The sequence below is a fragment of the Podarcis muralis genome, chromosome 18, assembly GCF_964188315.1.
Source record: "Podarcis muralis chromosome 18, rPodMur119.hap1.1, whole genome shotgun sequence".
In the NCBI taxonomy this organism is placed as follows: Eukaryota; Metazoa; Chordata; class Lepidosauria; order Squamata; family Lacertidae; genus Podarcis; species Podarcis muralis.
The window spans coordinates 5280008-5297100 of record NC_135672.1 but is presented as its reverse complement, the minus strand read 5'-3'; the positions used below and the strand labels follow the sequence as shown (position 1 = coordinate 5297100).

The following is a 17093-nucleotide window of genomic DNA, read 5'->3' as shown; positions in this document are numbered from 1 at the left end:
CTCTGGGATAGGAAACAGGTACCTATGGATTCCAAGTGAAGAAATATCAAACATCTCACTACTTAGAAATGAGGCCAGTTGTGTATGTGAAAAAAGGAATAATTCCTTTTCATATTTTAGAGACCTGACTCCACGAACAAGGAAGTCTCCTGATTCATATTATTTTATTCATCATTCCAATTAAAGTACATCTTTCCTGCTCTTCAGCCACCAAACGTCACCTAGAGGATCTTAAATTCCATTTGTAAAACTGTAACATTCCTTAACGACAGTTTCTGAATTGTCCAAATGGAATAATATTGAATGAAACCTTTGAGCCTTGGAAATTGCCTGAGTTTCATGGCATCCTGCAGGTGGGAAAATTCAGTGAATCCTTTTGAACCCTGACCAGATTCACTAACATTCTTGCATTCTTCTAAAAGCAACACAGAATCAAAGGTAGGAAAGTGTTTTCCTAAGGAAGACCCAGAGAACATGGAAATCGGAGAGGGTTGGGTGGAATCTTTTACTAGCCCCCCCCCCAGCTCCCATCACCCCCAGCCAGCAAGCCCAATGGTCAGGACAGGATAGTCCTGCAACATCAGCCCTTGGCTCCCCAGCCCTGAGAAAGGGGCTATTTCCTTGATAAATAGGAACCATTACAAGGACTGGAGGACCATGAAACTGTGTAGTACATACATTTTAGTCCTGACGAAGGGTGTCTGAGAAAAGACATATGGAGGTTGCCTATAAAAGTGTTTTGGAGATATGATCCCACTGATGAGAAAGTGTCCAGGCCGGTAGTAATTGCGAGCATCCGTTTGATCCCTGACCAGATTCAAGGGGCATTTCGCCTTGTGGTTCCCGCAGACTCCAAAGGGCATCATGAGCAGCAGAAGCAGCAACAGAAGGAGCAGGGATCTCATTCTGGCTCTGCCTCTTCCTCCTCTTACCTGCCAAGGAGACAAAGCAGAAGAACCCAAAGACTCTTGCAAGGCCAGACTGGATGGGCTTTCCCAATCTGGGTGGTTTTCAACTCTACCTTCAGAGCTAGGAAGCACAAGGCAGGCACACCCCTCTTTCGCCAGCTCTGCATCTTGACTCAGTCTGTCTCCAACACAGGAAATATTCTTTGCACCAACTTTTTCTTTCCCAGTCACAGCGCAATTAATATTGCCATGCTGTTGTTGCTTTCCAAGGCTTGTGCTACCCCCAGAAATATCTCCTGAGCTTTCAGAAGATGAGATGACTATAATTTTGATTATTCCAAGTGGAATAAGTTTCAGCACAATAACTTTCTGGAGTCTAGAATGGCTCAAGCAGCAGGTGCAGAGCTGGAGAAAAACATTTTGGACAGAAGTCAAGGGGAGTGTTTGGAAGTTGGAAGTTTGGCCTGAACTTTGCTCCCCAGCACCAAAGAAGGAGCTGGATCCAACCATGGACTCTCCTTCCTTGGAGATTTCTAATCAGAAGTTGGATGGCCATCTGATTCAGAGACAGGACCCCAGAGGTGATGGTGGGGAGAGAGGAGAAAGAGAGCAGCCCAAAATGAGACAGGAACCCACATTGAGTCGCTAGCCAGGGAAGCCCTACAGCCGTGGCACCATGGGGGGCTGGTCCATCAGGACAAGTGGGGCAGCAAGCATAGCCTGCCCTTAGCAGCCCCCTGCCTGTCTGCCCCCTTGCTCACAACAGGTCCAGAAGGTGGCCTGACCGGCCAGCCAACTTCCTACTTCCTCCTCCTCCTCCTCCCCAGCCTCAGGGCTACCCAGCTCAGCAGGGCTTCCGTCCTGCTCTGTCTACTATGTACCTCATTGAGTGAGGCCCAAAGGGTATCCAGGAAGACAGGGAGGAAAGGCTACTGAACAGGGACAGACTTGGAACCTGCAAGCTACAGTCGGAGTTGCTCTCGTAGGCTTCGTAGTTGAAGCTGAGGGGGCTGTCCAAGCCGGCGTCTCTCTGGGGAGCAAGGATTTTCTTCCAGCTTGGGGTCCTCCAGTGCACAACGTCAGAGTCCCCGATATCGAACTGGCTCATTTAAACGCTGATATGACTACCGCAAAGGATTGTTGGGTTAATTTGTAATTAGTCATGTGCCCCGGCCCCCAATCTCCAACCTCCGCACCCCCCTTCCTCTGCCACTGCCACAGAATAAAAGGTCTGAATGGAGAAGCAAGATCTGTTGGGTCGTGGATCCTCTGCTCAGATTGTGCTTGTGCAAGTCAAACCATGCCTCCTGAAGACACCACGGTCTCCACGGAAACTGAACCTGCTTCAGCACCTGGAACCCTGGGAGATTGGGGCATGCACATCCGCATCTCTGCATTTATTTGTGGATTTGACTTTATAAGTAACAACTTCTATTATTCGTTCTCCGTCCTCCTGAATGTGGAGTGGTGGCTTGTGTTTCATTCCTTATTCCGAAATGTATGGAGAGGTTGGATCCTGCTGGACACAGTGAGAACAGGATTCTGGACTAGGTGCGCCATTGGCATGCTTGTCCGTTTTTTTACTTTTTGAAATATGGGAACCCTAGTTAAGGGCCCACCGCCTCCAATTTAGGCGTCTCTTCCAGGCCATTCCTGGAGGGACCCCTCTTCCTCTTCCATTTCCTGAAGCTCTGGGACAAAAATAAAACAAAAATTGCAATGTGAAGATGTCTGAAGGACAGAGCAGGCCAAGATGTCCTCAGAGGCTCTCTATTTCCTAAATAACTCGTAGGAAAGATCTGCCTAGTCCAGCCTCTTCCCTCCTCACCCCTCTTTCCTTTTGTGTTGCATCTTTCAGTTTAACAGGCTGAGGGCAGGGGAAGTGTCTTGCATTTTACTGAGCTGCAAGCTGCTCTGGGAGCCTTTTTACTGAAGAGGGGGGTAGAAGTGATTGTGAGAAGAATGGACAGCAAAGCATGCTGGGAAGAAGCAGGTGAGGGAAATGAAGTGAAACCTAAAAAAGGGTAATTTATCAATAAAGCTAATAAGTGAAACGGAACAAAAGACACCTTGAGATTTATTTATTTGGTTATACACTGGAAAAACGAGTAAATTTCAAATTAATCCGGAACCCTTCCGCAACACCTTCAGATTTCTTTATTTAGTTATAGATTGGAAAATGGGTAATTTTCAATTATAGGAAACAGGCTACTTGTTTGTAAGATGAATGGGCAGCAAAGCATGCAGGGAAGAAGGAACGGAGGAAGAGAGAGAAGCCCTGTCAGCAGCACCTGGGAGAGGGGAGAGAATGTGTGGCATCTGCCATGCAGGCAGGTCTCTGCCCCAAGGAAGCTACAATCAGAGACTGACAAGAGGGAAGGTCTGCAGATCCTGCACTGATTGCCTTCTCTGCTTCCCCAAGTTTGCCTGGTTCTCTTTACAGCCACCCAGGCTGGCGGTCACCACTCCTTCTCACAAGCCTCCCCACAGGGGAAAGTCACCTCTTGCATCTGCAATTGGACCTTCCTCCAAGCTGGGCTCCCGATAGCTCATGCCAGTTCCCCTCAGCTTGAACCCCTCTATGTGCTCTCACCAGCCTCAGCCATATAGTCCAAAATATTTATAGGGCACCAGGTTGGGGAATCCTGGATCTCACTGAGTGTTCTGCCTGGCCTCCATGGGCGATGGCTTCACCAGCAGCAGAAAGACCTTTGATGTTCTTCTCCAGAGCTTCTTTATTAAGGAAGCCATCCTGCAAGAGAGGAAATGGCCCGTTGGTTGGTTAGCTCATTTGGAGCCCCTTTGGACATAAGGGCATCAGAAGAGCAACTCAGCAAAAGGAACTCACCACGAGGTCTGGAGAACTGAATTTTGTCATGGGTGATGATCATGCTTTACACTGAAACGTGCAATCGGTACCAGTTGTAGAGCTCAGCCTTAGCCAGAGGATAAAGGTAAAGGTAAAGGTACCCCTGCCCGTACGGCCCGGTCTTGCCAGACTCTGGGGTTGGTGCGCCCATCTCACTCTATAGGCCGAGGGCCAGCGCTGTCCGGAGACACTTCCGGGTCACGTGGCCAGCGTGACATCGCTGCTCTGGCGAGCCAGAGCCACACACGGAAACGCCATTTACCTTCCCGCTAGAAAGCGGTCCCTTTCTAGCTCAAGCGGCAGGTGCAGAGCTGGAGAAAAACATGTTGGACAGAAGTCAAGGGGTCTTTTGGGGAGTTGGAAGTTTGGCCTGAACTTTGATCCCAAGGACCAAATAAGAGCCCTGAAGCAGGATCCGACCATGGATGTCATATAGAGGAGGGAGAAAGGTTGTTTTCTGCTGCTCCAGAGAAGCGGACACGGAGCAATGGATCCAAACTACAAGAAAGAAGATTCCACCTAAACATTAGGAAGAACTTCCTGACAGTAAGAGCTGTTTGACAGTGGAATTTGCTGCCAAGGAGTGTGGTGGAGTCTCCTTCTTTGGAGGTCTTTAAGCAGAGGCTTGACAACCATATGTCAGGAGTGCTCTGATGGTGTTTCCTGCTTGGCAGGGGGTTGGACTCGATGGCCCTTGTGCTCTATTCCAACTCTATGATTCTATGGACGCTCTTTCCTTGGAGGTTTTAAGCAGAGTTTGGATGGCCATCTCTTGGGATTCTTTAGCTGAGATTCCTGCATTGCAGAGGGTTGGACTAGAGGACCTTGGGGTCCCTTTCCAAGTCTCCCATTCTATGATTCATTGGAGGTTTTTAAGAAGAGGTCGGACATTCAGGGATGGACAACAGCCAGATGAAGGAGTCCCAGCCTTGTATCCCAGGCATCCTAAGCCGTTTCAAAATGTGGGGGTTTGGGGAGGGCATTATTGGCTTGTTGTTTTTATTTTGATTATATATGTTGTGGTTTTATATTTTTTCATTTTATTCTGTGAACTGCCCTGAGACCTCCAGGGACAGGGCGATAAATAGGTTCAGTACCTCAGTAAATAAAGGAATAAATATGAATAAATAAAAATCAGTCAATGGAGAATGCTGAGAAATGCCATCCTCAGTACTGTCAAGGGGATACATGGCGGTGGGATCTTGTTTCTTTACGTGGAAGCCGGTTGAAGTTAAATCCTTCGAAGACAGAGGTCCTCTGGCTGGGACGGGATGATATGGGATGGGGGGGGCAACTCCCATCTCTTGCGGGGGCGCAATTAGTGCCAGCACCGTCCGTTAAGAGTTTGGGTGTAATCTTCGATACCTCCCTTTCCATGGAGGCGCAGATTGCAGCTATAACAAAGGCGGCATTTTTCCATCTCCACCAAGCTAAGCAGTTGGCTCCTTATCTCTCTAGCCCTGACCTAGCCACTGTGATCCACGCGACGGTCACCTCCTGACTGGATTATTGTAACTCGCTCTACGTGGGGCTGCCCTTGAGACTGACCCAGAAACTCCAGCGGGTGCAGAATGCCGCGGCCAGACTCCTTACAGGGTCCTCGCTGCGAGATCACATTCACCCGGTGCTATACCAGCTACACTGGCTCCTGGTGGAGTACAGGATCAGGTTTAAGGTGCTGGTTTTAACCTTTAAAGCCCTATGCGGCCTAGGACCCTCGTACCTACGGGACCGCCTCTCCTGGTATGCCCCACAGAGAAACTTGCGGTCTTCAAATAAAAACATATTGGAGATCCTGGGCCACAGGGAGGTTAGGCTGGCCTCAACCAGAGCCAGGGCTTTTTCGGCCGTGGCCCCGATCTGGTGGAACGCTCTGTCACAAGGGACTAGGGCCCTGCGGGACTTGACATCTTTCCGCAGGGCCTGCAAGACAGAGCTGTTCCACCAGGCCTTTGGCCAGGGCACAGCCTGACTCCCTCCCTCAGCAATCTTCGCGGAGCTCTGGCCCAATGGTTGCCATTGGTTTGATTTGAATTAATTTTATAATGAATGACTTTAGAGTGTTGTGTTGTGTTGTACTGTTGTACTGTTTTATTGTTGTTAGCCGCCCTGAGCCCGGCTTCGGCCGGGGAGGGCGGGATATAAATAAAATTTATTATTATTATTACTATTATTAGAGACAGAGACTGGTGGAGCCTGCGATGGGAAGGGTTTTCTCAAGCCCACCCTCCGGCCGCTTTGGGTGGGTCTGGGCTGCTTGATTCCTGTCGCTCCCTTCTGGTTCTTCCCCGGAAGGGAAGTAGCTCCTTGGTGGCTTCGAAGCAACTTCAAGTGAATTTCCACCCCATTTTTGAAAGGCTTCTCCAACAGAGGGAAGCTCTTTGGATTTGGTTGTGGGGAGAAATGTTGTTCTGAACTTTCGACTCTCCCTTCACCTTCGACATGTTCTGCGGAAGGTGAGCTTCTGTTGCACATGGAGCCTACTTGCTCCTCGTCTTTGAGCAGAAACTTCTCTACTCATAAACAAATTGTCTGTGCACAAGCCAGGCTAGCATTCTAGCAGTTTTATTATTTTTTATCAATATTTATTTATTTATTTGATCTGTTTCATAAAGTCCATGCCCCACTTGACTGGGCAAATAACTCCCATCTCTAACGATGTAACTCCATTTAAGTCTCCCATTAGTATACAGTGGTACCTCTGGATGCGAACGGAATCCGTTCCAGAGCCCCCTTTGCATCCTGAAGCGAACGCAAACCACGTGCGTGACATCATTTTGAGCGTTTGCGCATACATGAATGGCAAAACCCGGAATTAATGCTTTTTGTTACATCCGGGTTGCCGCGGAGCGCAACCTAAAAACTCTCAGTTTCCTTCTTATTGTAATTTCTTTGACCCCCAGAAGGTCTCACTGTCTCTTTTCTCAGTTCTTTCTTTAGCTGTCCCTTCTCGCTCGCTTGCTTTCCTCCTTTCCTTCCTCCTCCTTTGGGCGCGGGCAGCATGAGCTAGCAGTTTTTCTACACCATATTGCCCTTTCTTTTCAAGCCACCTTCCAGGATCGTTCCCCTCTCAGTCCTGCCTTCTCTTTCTCCTCCACCACCGTAGACGCTGTCGTTCTCTCGCACTTCTCCTTCGCCATCCACCCTTTGCCCGCTGTCTTCTCTGTTCTGCTCCGCAATCTCAAAAGTTGTCGGGCTCTAGGACTGGGGCTGGCCGTGTGGGACGCTGGAGTAGGGCCACGAGAGTTTGGGTTTCTCGCCCCGCTTGCCTCCGCGCTCAGATCTTTTATTCCTCCTCTCCAGTTTGGACCACAAGGATTAAGACCTGTGCAAGGACATGTAATTATGAAAAGAAAGGTTGAAAATCAATAGAAATTATGGGAGGGATTTGCTGAATTAAATAACTAGAAATTGGAATACAGAAAGGGGAGGTATGAGGAGGTCGAGAAAGTAAGAATAAGAAAATAAGGGATCGATACTATACTTGTTGTTGTCTGTGTTTTGTTTGTATTTTTGTTCTTTTTTATTTTATATAACTTTTTTGAAACTTCAATAAATATCTTAAAAAAATAAATACCTGTGCAAGGACAACAAAAAGGAAATGTCCCTTAGGGACTCGGGCGCCTCCAGGTGCTACTTCCCCTGCCACCACTGACGGAGGAAGGTGGGGTGCGGGGGGGGGGTATCGCCCCGAGTGTCATCCCTGGGGTGTGTGTGACAAAATCTCCCTGGGTGAATCGGTGCGAGCCTCCCAACTCCTCCTCACCTTGGTTCAGGGTGGACACAGCTGCGATGCTGCCGCATCCAGCGCCTGAGCCGTGTGCAGAGTGGCCTCCTTTCTGCCTGCGCCCCGCTGCTGGTGCTTGTACTGGGTTGCCCCAGTGGCACTGGTGGTGTTGGCGGCAGCGCTCTTCTGAAGACCTTGTGGACCCAGGAGACGATGGAAGCCAGGCAAGTGGGGGTCTTGGGGGCCTTTTTCCCTCACAGTCCTGTGAAAAAAGTAAACAATTCACCTCCAGATTCTGGGAAAATGCCACAATCATTAATCAATCTTACAATCAAAAAATTGATTAAATCTGCATGCTATCCTTCAACTGAAGCTCTCAGGGCGGCTTACAGCATAAAAATACAAAATAAAAACACAGCATATGTTTTAAAAACAAAAGCGAACTCATAAGCCAACCTCCCAATCCACAAGCATGTTGAAAAGGCCATGCGTTGTCCAATTAGCCCAAGGCTGGTTCTAGAGCAGAACTTTCCATGTTGGTGACACACTTTGGAGACATGCCTCATTTCGCAACACAGGGATTCAGTTCAACTAGCCCTTTTCCAGGAGGAGCACACAGTTTGGAAAGCTCTGTTCTAGAGAAACGTCTTTGCTTGGCACCTAAAGATACATAATGAAGACGCCAGATGAGCCTCCCTGGAGAGAGCATTCCACAAGTGGGGAGCCACCACAGAAAAGGCCCCTTCTTGTGTTGCTGCCCTCCAGACCGTTTGTGAAGGAGCCATACGAAGAAGGGCCTGTGTGGTGGCAGGCTGTCATAATCCCTCCTTTTCTTTTTTGGGGCAAGGCGTTATATGAAAGAGTTGTAGTCAGTAGGGAACACTCCTCTCCCAAGTTCTCATGTGGTCAGCCCTGGATATATCTGGACGAGACACAAAGCCAAGAACAAGCGGGTGAGAGGAAGGTATCGGAGGCAGGAAACCCCCAGAGAGAACCGGCTTTGCGAAATGCCAACATGGTTTTATTATCGCTAAACCCACTTTGCAATCAATAACTTCATTTGGCAGGAGGCACCTGGAAACACATTCAAAAGAGATATCTTACAAAACAAATACCAAACCAAAAGCAACCCAGGAGAATTATCTCCACCCCCATCGTTCTGCCCGGACACTGAGATCCAGCGCCAGGGCCTTCTGGCAGTTCCCCCACTGCACTAAGCGAAGTTACAGGGAACCAGGCAGAGGGCCTTCTTGGTGATGGCACCTCCTGTGGAATGCCCTCCCAGCAGATGTCAAAGAAATAAACAACTATCTGACTTTTAGAAGACATCTGTTCAGGGAAGCTTTTCATATGTCATGAATGAGTGTATGTTTTGTCTGACCTCAATTACGCTTGCCTCCAGGTGTTCTCCAGGTGGGGGGCATGGCAAATCAAGGGCCTCCTTGTCCTCCCCGTCCTCCTCTGGGGGGCTCCCTGGTTGTTCTTGTGGCTCTTCCTCCTTGATAGCCACTTCAGAGGCTGACTGCTGGCAGAGACAGGACCCCAGAGGTGGTGGTGGCAGTGGTGGTGGGGAGAGAGGAGAAAGAGAGCAGCACAAAAGGAGGCAGGAACCCAGAAGGGAAACTCTCGTGCCTACATTGAGTCGCTAGCCAGGGAAGCCCTACAGCCCTGGCACCATGGGGGGCTGGTCCATCAGGAGGAGTGGGGCAGCAAGCATGGTCTGCCCTTAGCAGCCCCCTGCCTGCCTGCCCCCTTGCTCTCAACCGTCCAGAAGGTGGCCTGGCCGGCCAGCTTCCTCCTCCTCCTCCTCCTCCCCAGCCTCAGGGTTGCCCTTGTGCAGCTCAGCAGGGCTTCCCTCCTGCTCTGTCTGCTACGCACCTCATTGACGGAATCCCAAAAGGAATCGAGGGAAGACAGGGAGGACACAGAGGACAGGGAGGAAAGGCTGCTGACGGAGCTGGCTGGGGAAAGTTTCGGAACCTGCAAGGAAAAGATGCAAAAGAGGAGCAATTAAAAAACGCAACCAAACATTAAAACTCAAGGCGCCCATAACTGAAACAACAGTCTCATCCTACGGTTGATATGCCCCCCTCCCCTTCTGCCAATCACCGCTTAGGCCACGGCCACCTACCCAGTCAGGGCTGAAGAGAACCAGCCGTCTTGCGGTCTCCTTCTCGCCTTTTCCTTCCTCATCCTTGTCATTGAGAATGTCCTCCTCGATGGCTGACTGCTAGCAGAGACAGGACCCCAGAGGTGGTGGCGGGGATTAAGGAGAAAGAGAGCAGCCCAAAATGAGACAGGCAGGAACCCAGAAGGCAGACTCTCCTGCCCACATTGAGTCACTAGCCAGGGAAGCCCTACAGCCCTGGTGCCATGGGGGGCTGGTCCATCAGGACGAGTGGGGCAGCAAGCACAGCACATTAACTCTCAAGGCACCCATAATTCAAACAACAGAACAGCGGCATAGCCAGCCGTTCGGGTGCCCGGTTCAATGCGGGGGTCCTGCGGGCGGGGGGCGCTTTCTGGAGCCTATCCTCTGCCTCCCCCCCAGCTGTAGGGCGGCTGAGGGAGAGGCAGGGGGCAGACGCAAGCCCCACGCTTCTGTTTCAGGCAGCCCCCAGCCTGCAGGGGCCCACGCCACCATGTCACCCCCAGGAGAGATGCGTGGATCAGGCACTCTGCAGCCCCCCCCCCAGTAAGTGCCAGCCCCCGCGGTGTGGCGCCCAGTGCCAGCCGCGTTTTTTGACTCAACTAAAAGGTTTGGTGAGCCCAATTTTTATTTTTATTTTAAACTCGGCTTTATGTCCTTTTCCCACCCCCCTCAGTGATGACACCTGGAGCGGCCCCCCACCCTCCTTTCTCTGCAACTGCAACAGAATAAAAGGACTCAAAACTCCCTTAGCAGTTTCCTGTTGGTCCCCTCACCATTTCCCCAGACATCAGTCTTCAGACTTTGCTTTTTCGGTGTCTAATAACAGTTTTTTTCTGATTCAGTTGCAGACAAACCACCAAAAGGCTGTTGGCCTCAACTGCAAAGTGAGGTTGGGATTTTGAGCCGATGTCACAGCCAGGTTCCGATCAGTCCATTTCATCTAAGGGGGTGGGCTGTTTCCCCTGAGGGCGACCGCTGAACACACCACCCAAGGGAAAAAGAAGGAGAAAAGCGGAGAAATCTTTTAATTCTGTAGCAAGAAAGAATGAGTGCCAGGAGTTTTCTTTTCCCTGCACTCCTCCATTGCCACACCTTTTCATTACTATTATTATGCTAGATTTAATGAACACTCATATCAGAGTGCTCTGTAAATTGGTGGCCATCGTCTTTATATACTAACCTTTTATGCTCTTCCACATCTGTTTGATGCTCCCAAACCCTTCTTTTAGCGTCTTTTAGACTTTTATATATACTTTGTGTTAAATACTTTTTCGCTTTCCAAAACGTTTTACAGACTGAAAATGATTGTACCCCACTCTACTGATGCTGGTCTACTACTGTAATAAAGATTTGATTGATTGATTGATTGATTGAAATGAAGTATCCTATAGAAATGCAATGACTGGACACTAATGTAATGTATTCCCCTCCCCCCAAATTCATACTTTATTACTTATTAATATTAGTAAGAATAATGAAATAAGTCAAGCCAGAGGCTGCTCCCAGCTTAAATTTATATAGCACCCTTCATTGGAATGCTACAAGTTGAATCGTAATAAGAATGAGAGTTTCCACCAATTTGAAGTGATGAAAGTTTAAGTAGGATGCAATCTTGACTAATTAATATAAATGCTTTGTCAGTGGCTGATCTGTAAATTATTTTTACTTGCCCTTTTGATCTTGGCTTTGCTCTATAATGGGGACCTGAATGGGAGGAACCTGAGTTGGAGGAGGAGGACCTGAATGGGAGGAACCTGAGTTGGAGGAGGAGGACCTGAATGGGAGGAACCTGAGTTGGAGGAGGAGGCCTCTCCCTATTCCTTCCAGACTGAGCATAAGATGCCTCCTCTTAAAAGGTTTGGCAGGCAGGGAATACAACAATTTGCCATCGTCTCATTGCTTTCCTCCAATGCTGAACTTGTTGCTTGCTCACTCGTAATCTGGTGATCCACTCAACATCAGTGCACAACATGTCAGATCCAGGCCAGTGTAATAAAACCCATTGGTCTCCAGTCAAGGCTTGGCTAAGGTCAGTTGCTACTTTTTGGAACAGGGAGCAGAGCTTACACAATACAGAAATTAAACCAACAGACTACGGAAGATGTCTTAAATGAATTTCTCAGTTTATTGCTATACAAAGCTTAGGAGAACGAAATGATGTGAAGCGTACTTACGAATGATACAGCATACATGTAGAAAATGGAGAAAATTCAATAAATAGAAATGACATAACTAGAAACTATTGTTGAATATCAGAATTGATATGGTTAATAGGTAGTTAGGACAAAGGAATCACACTCAAAGACCTAACTCCTCCCTCCCTCCAGCCTATCTTGTTGTGAGATAAATATAACTTCTCAAAGCAAAAAATGATTAAATGATAAAACTTTACAAACTAAGGGCAGTAGATCAGGACTTATTGTAGTCATTGGACAACCAAGGTAGCCAAACATTTCCTCCCATCTTACAGTTCATGTCAACAGGACTTCCTAAAACCCAGGCTAAGAATGAACACAATCTCTTTCAGAGGTGGAGAAGGAGCAACATGGATGAGTAGCTGTGTTTCCTTTATGCACTTCTGGGCATCGGGAACATGGACTATTTTAAGAATCAGATGTTCCCTTAATTTCTGGTTGTCAGGTGCTCCTTTGTGTTCAGATCAGGCCTCAGCACAATAATGTAGCACTTGGGAAGGAAGATGCAGCCCAGAAGCCCAGCACTGGAGGCCAACATAGAGAAGATCTGCACGGCCACCATGTACTTGCCCTTGGTGCTCAGGTAGGTGGGCACAAAAGACACCCAAACACTGCAGAAGACCAGCATGCTGAAGGTGATCAGCTTGGCTTCGTTGAAGGAGCCGGGCAGCTTCCTGGCTAGGAAAGCCACCGTGAAGCAGGTGGCAGCCAAGAAGCCCAGGTAGCCGAGGGCAACGTAAAACATGGCCACAGACCCTTCGTTGCATTGCAGGATGATCTCTTCCACCTGGGAGTGCATGTCGGGCTCTGGGAATGGGGGAGAAGAGCCCAGCCAAATGGTGCAGACGAGAACTTGCCCCCCAGAACAGGAGATGACAACGGAGTTGGCCAGACTCTTGCCCAGCCATCTCCTAACCCTGTTCCCGGGCTTTGTGGCCAAGAAGGCCAGCACCACCGTGATGGTCTTTGCCAAGACAGAAGAAACAGCAACTGAGAAGATGATGCTGAAGGCCGTTTGTCGGAGAAGGCAGGTCTCTTTCCTTGGGCGCCCGATGAAGAGGAAAGAGGACCAAAAGGAAAGCAGGAGGGAGACGAGCAGGATGTAGGAGAGGTCCCGGTTGTTGGCTTTGACTATGGGAGTTTCCTTGTATTTAATGAAGATTCCCAACACAATGCCTGCTGTTAAGGACAAGAAGAGGGCAACGGAAGCTAAAACCATTCCCAAATATTCTTCATAAGTCAGGAAAATGGTAATCTTGGGGACACATTGATCTCTGTCCTTGTTTGAATGGTGATCTTCTGAGCATTTGGTGCAATGTTCTGCATCTGGGGAAGAGGAAGAAGAGTGGCTGCAGCATCAGTTACATCCCTAATCATCTGTGCTCTGCTATGTTTTGAAAAACTGTGGTGGACCTCATGAAATAAGAATGTTAAAATAGGTAAAGCAAAATTGTGATGTAGGATAAACTGAGTAGCTATGAGAACTGCACTTCTGTTAACTGCATTGTTTGGTCCTGCCTAGTCCTGAAGAAACAGCTCTTTAACTTGACATTTGAAATGCAGTTTTCTGTTGCTTCCATGCAATGTTCATAGTAGTGAGATCAAAACAGTCCATTGATTATATTGTAATAATTTTCATACGAAGTATTGTTTATTTTTTATTGTGCTTTTGCTATTAAAAATTTGCTGGTTTGCATCACCTGTCCATTACTCTTTATAAATGTCAATTTCCCCCCCTTTTTGGTGTGACTTGGTATAAAAAATAAAAAAGGAATGCTTTATGGGCATTCCTCTCACAGCTGCCCACTTTCAACCCCAGAGATTTCTTCCTTATGATCATTCCTTTCAACTCCCTTCCTGGATGTAAGAAAGTTGATTAATCCTATGGATGTCAAGAAAGAATCCACATTCCCCAATGTCTGCAGAAATCTCACAAAAAGTGGGTGAGACTGGATTTCTGCCCTGTGTTTACTCTCTCCAGAAATACCTTCCCCTTGGAGTCACCCACCTTCCTGGGCGGAGAAGGTCCCTTCCGCACACCCAGCACAAGCATAGCAGCAAACGGGCTTTCCTTCCAGAACCACCTTGGCATATCCAGGTCGACATCTCTCTGTACACCTGGAACGAGGTACAGCCTAACCAGGAAGACAAGAAGGTGCAACAAAGAGGAACAGTTAGGAGTATTTGTGGGTATGTAATTCCATAGGCGCCGACTCCATGGGGCCTGAGGGGGCCCGAGTCCCCTCAAAAATTCGTTTTGGGGGGGCTCCGCCCCCCCAATAATTTAAGAAAATTATTAGTTATATTATGCTTTGTAAAATCACAAAATTATGTTGGTATTTTTTATTTTCCTTGTTTGACGATAGTTACCTTTTAAAATACATTCAGTAATGAATGTGGGGTGCGGGCTCTCGACCCATCTAGGGCTCTCGATTCCCCCTAGCTCATTAATATTCACCGCCCACGGCGGCAGCCAATCGGCTGCCGCAAAGGGCGGGCCCTCACAGGTTCACTTAAGGTCGGGGCAGCCCGGGGCTTGCCCCTTTCGTTCCCCCAGCAGCAGCGGTTTGGAGGTCTTGGGCCCCCCCAATATTTTTTATAAGTCGGTATGGGCCCCCGCCCCCCAATATTTTTTATAAGTCGGCGCCCCTGTGTAATTCACTCATAGAGTGAGTTTAAACGGATCTCTGGACTGCAGCCTTTGACCCCCTCATCAGGGTCCTTTCCACCCCCCACTGACCATTCGGGTGACCAGAAAATCTTGTTCTTCATAATTCGTTCAGGACAACTGAAGTTTGCGCCACAGAACTCTGATTCCTCTTCTCCGTTTACCTGCTTCCCTGCTTAATAAATCTTCAAAGAAAGTGGCAATAGAGTCTGAAATGTGATTTCCCCAAATTTCAGGATTCTGATAATCTCTCAACCGCTAATTAAGACACATTTAATATGACTTTTCCAAATATTGGTTTCCCTCACTCTGTTCTTGAGGCATTTAAAGTTTACTCTTGTCGCTGATCTATTTCCCTAGTTATTTCTAGTTCATATGCCATTCCTTAACATTAACCTTATATTACAATAGGGTTTGTTTGTTTTTAACTTCTCATCCTTCACCAACAGCTGTGCACTTCTCATTTCCTGCACGTACAATAGTTTAATGTTTGCAACATCTACAAGTGAGTTTACTCCACAAATTAAAAAATCCACAATAAATTAGTAATTATCATTTCTAAAATAAATTACTTTCCATCCCTCTGCATGTATGAAAACCCAATAGTTCACTTTTACTAGGTATTTTCCCTTTTCCCTAGGTGTTTTCCCCTTTCTTCTTATCTACGTAGTCCTTTCTGTCGAAGATTCTGTCCAGAATTCTTAAATTCTCAGTCTGGCTCGGAAATAGATGGTGTCTTCTCTGAGGACCTCTGGGCTCTATCCTTTCTCTGAGCACCCCAACTTCCCCTCCTATCTCAGCTGCTGTGGAAAGAAGGAGTGGTGGTTGCAGCTGTTATTGGACGGTCAAGACATCATTGATCAACCTGATATAGTCATTTTGCAGCAGTTGTTCAAGGAAAAGCATATTCAGGATCTCCTAGCCTCCCCTCTCTGTGATTCCCCTTACCTTGTTGAATTTCTTGGGCCACTCAATGGCTTCTGGGGTAATGGTGAACTTTATGCTAGCAGACGTCTCTCTCCTTATATTCCCAATTTTCACAAAGACATGAGACTTATTGGGAGATATCACCCAGTTCATAATATCAAAGTCTCCTGGTAGCTCCCAGTTCTCATCCAAGCACAGCCTGCCTCTGGAAGTATTCAGACACTGGATTTCTCTTAAGAAAGGGTGAAGCTGGAATGACAGGGGAAAGCACCAGCACTGAGAAAGCTGGAAGCCAAGATGGATATCTCAGTCCAACTCACTTCAACCTCTTCTGATTTGGGGCCTGCGTGTATCTCATGTAGACTGGAATTCCTATTCAGCCATTTCTATTACTACAGAACCTGCTCCAATTTTCCAGGGATGTCCCTGAATTAGAGAGAGTTTTTCATTTGATCCTGGAATTTCCCACTTTTCCTTAGAATGTCCCTATGTTCATTTGAGAAATGTTGGCGGATGTGGAGTTATCCAACCCACAAGCTGTCCAATCCTATATCGGGAATTTTTAAATGTTTAATATTTTAGTATGAATTTCTTTATTTTGGGAGCTGCCCAGAGTGCTGAGGCAACTGAAGAAGATGTATAAACAGTGCTCTTTTTCTAGAAAAGAAGGTGCCAGAACTTACCATGAACACCTCCCTCTGAGAATGGCAATGGCACCCACCTGAGAGGTGCCAAAACTGAGTTCCAGCGAGTTCCCCTCTGAAAAAAAGCCCTGGGTATAAGCAGTAAGATTATCATTATGGAATGCACCGTCTCTATTTTCATCTGAGAAATGTTGGGTGGTATGCTACTATTACTAATACTAATAGTAACTATGATATTTTACAGGTCTATCCCCAGTCAAGATCAGCATCTGTGTGGAGTGCAGTTTGCAAAAGGGTGAAGGAAATACCTGCCACGGCTGTAGCCTTTGGGGTCCCCATTGCTCTCCTTCCTCCACCATCAGCCTCCTCTGGGATCTAGATGAAAGCGAAGCATGCAAGGCCTGAGCCACAGCTTGAACATTGATGTAAGTGCCATAGCTGTCTTGGGACAGGGCTCTCTCACGCTCCTCTTGGGGCAACAGCTCCAGTTTCTCCTCCTCTATGCATCTTATCCTGCCTTTCACGGACCACAGATGCTTTGAATATGAACACTGAAATGCTTGATTGAAATAATCCCTAAGATTGAACGGCAATTTGTCACCTTTGCTGCTCCTTATTCCGGTCTGAATTGCAAAGGACAGAGAACCATGGAGGTGCTGGAATAAATTTGGAGGGAGGGCAAAGCCAGTTCTGATTTCTAGCCAAGCTGTTGTGATCCAGACTTTTGCCCCTATTTCCTTCTCATAGATAAAGGGGATTACCATGAGTATTAGGATACTCAGTGAATTGGTTATATAGGAAACAAATACCCCAACTTGTCTCCATAGGAAAAAAGGTTCCCCAGGCCTGAAAAATTGATGTAGATCATTTTCCGGTACTCTTTTTGATAAAGCAATGCAGATCCCTCTGCTGAGCATCAGAGGTTTCACAGCGCTCACAAATCTTTCTCCACCTTCATTGTCTGGAGTGAAGAGGCCAATCCACGTCCATCCAAAATGCAGGA

At 47.6% G+C, this 17093-nt stretch overlaps 1 protein-coding gene across 2 annotated transcripts in view; it reads right to left on the bottom strand.

Annotated features, from left to right (window-relative positions):
- Positions 1-6953: 6953 nt before the first annotated feature.
- Positions 6954-17093, bottom strand: part of LOC144326050 (uncharacterized) — a 40130-nt gene continuing 29990 nt past the window's right edge. For both annotated transcript variants that reach the window (XM_077921777.1, XM_077921776.1), the window contains exon 8: positions 6954-7102. In XM_077921777.1, the coding sequence (XP_077777903.1) occupies positions 7096-7102 (7 nt within the window). In that variant the 3' untranslated portion in view covers positions 6954-7095. The remainder of the gene's footprint in view (positions 7103-17093) is intronic.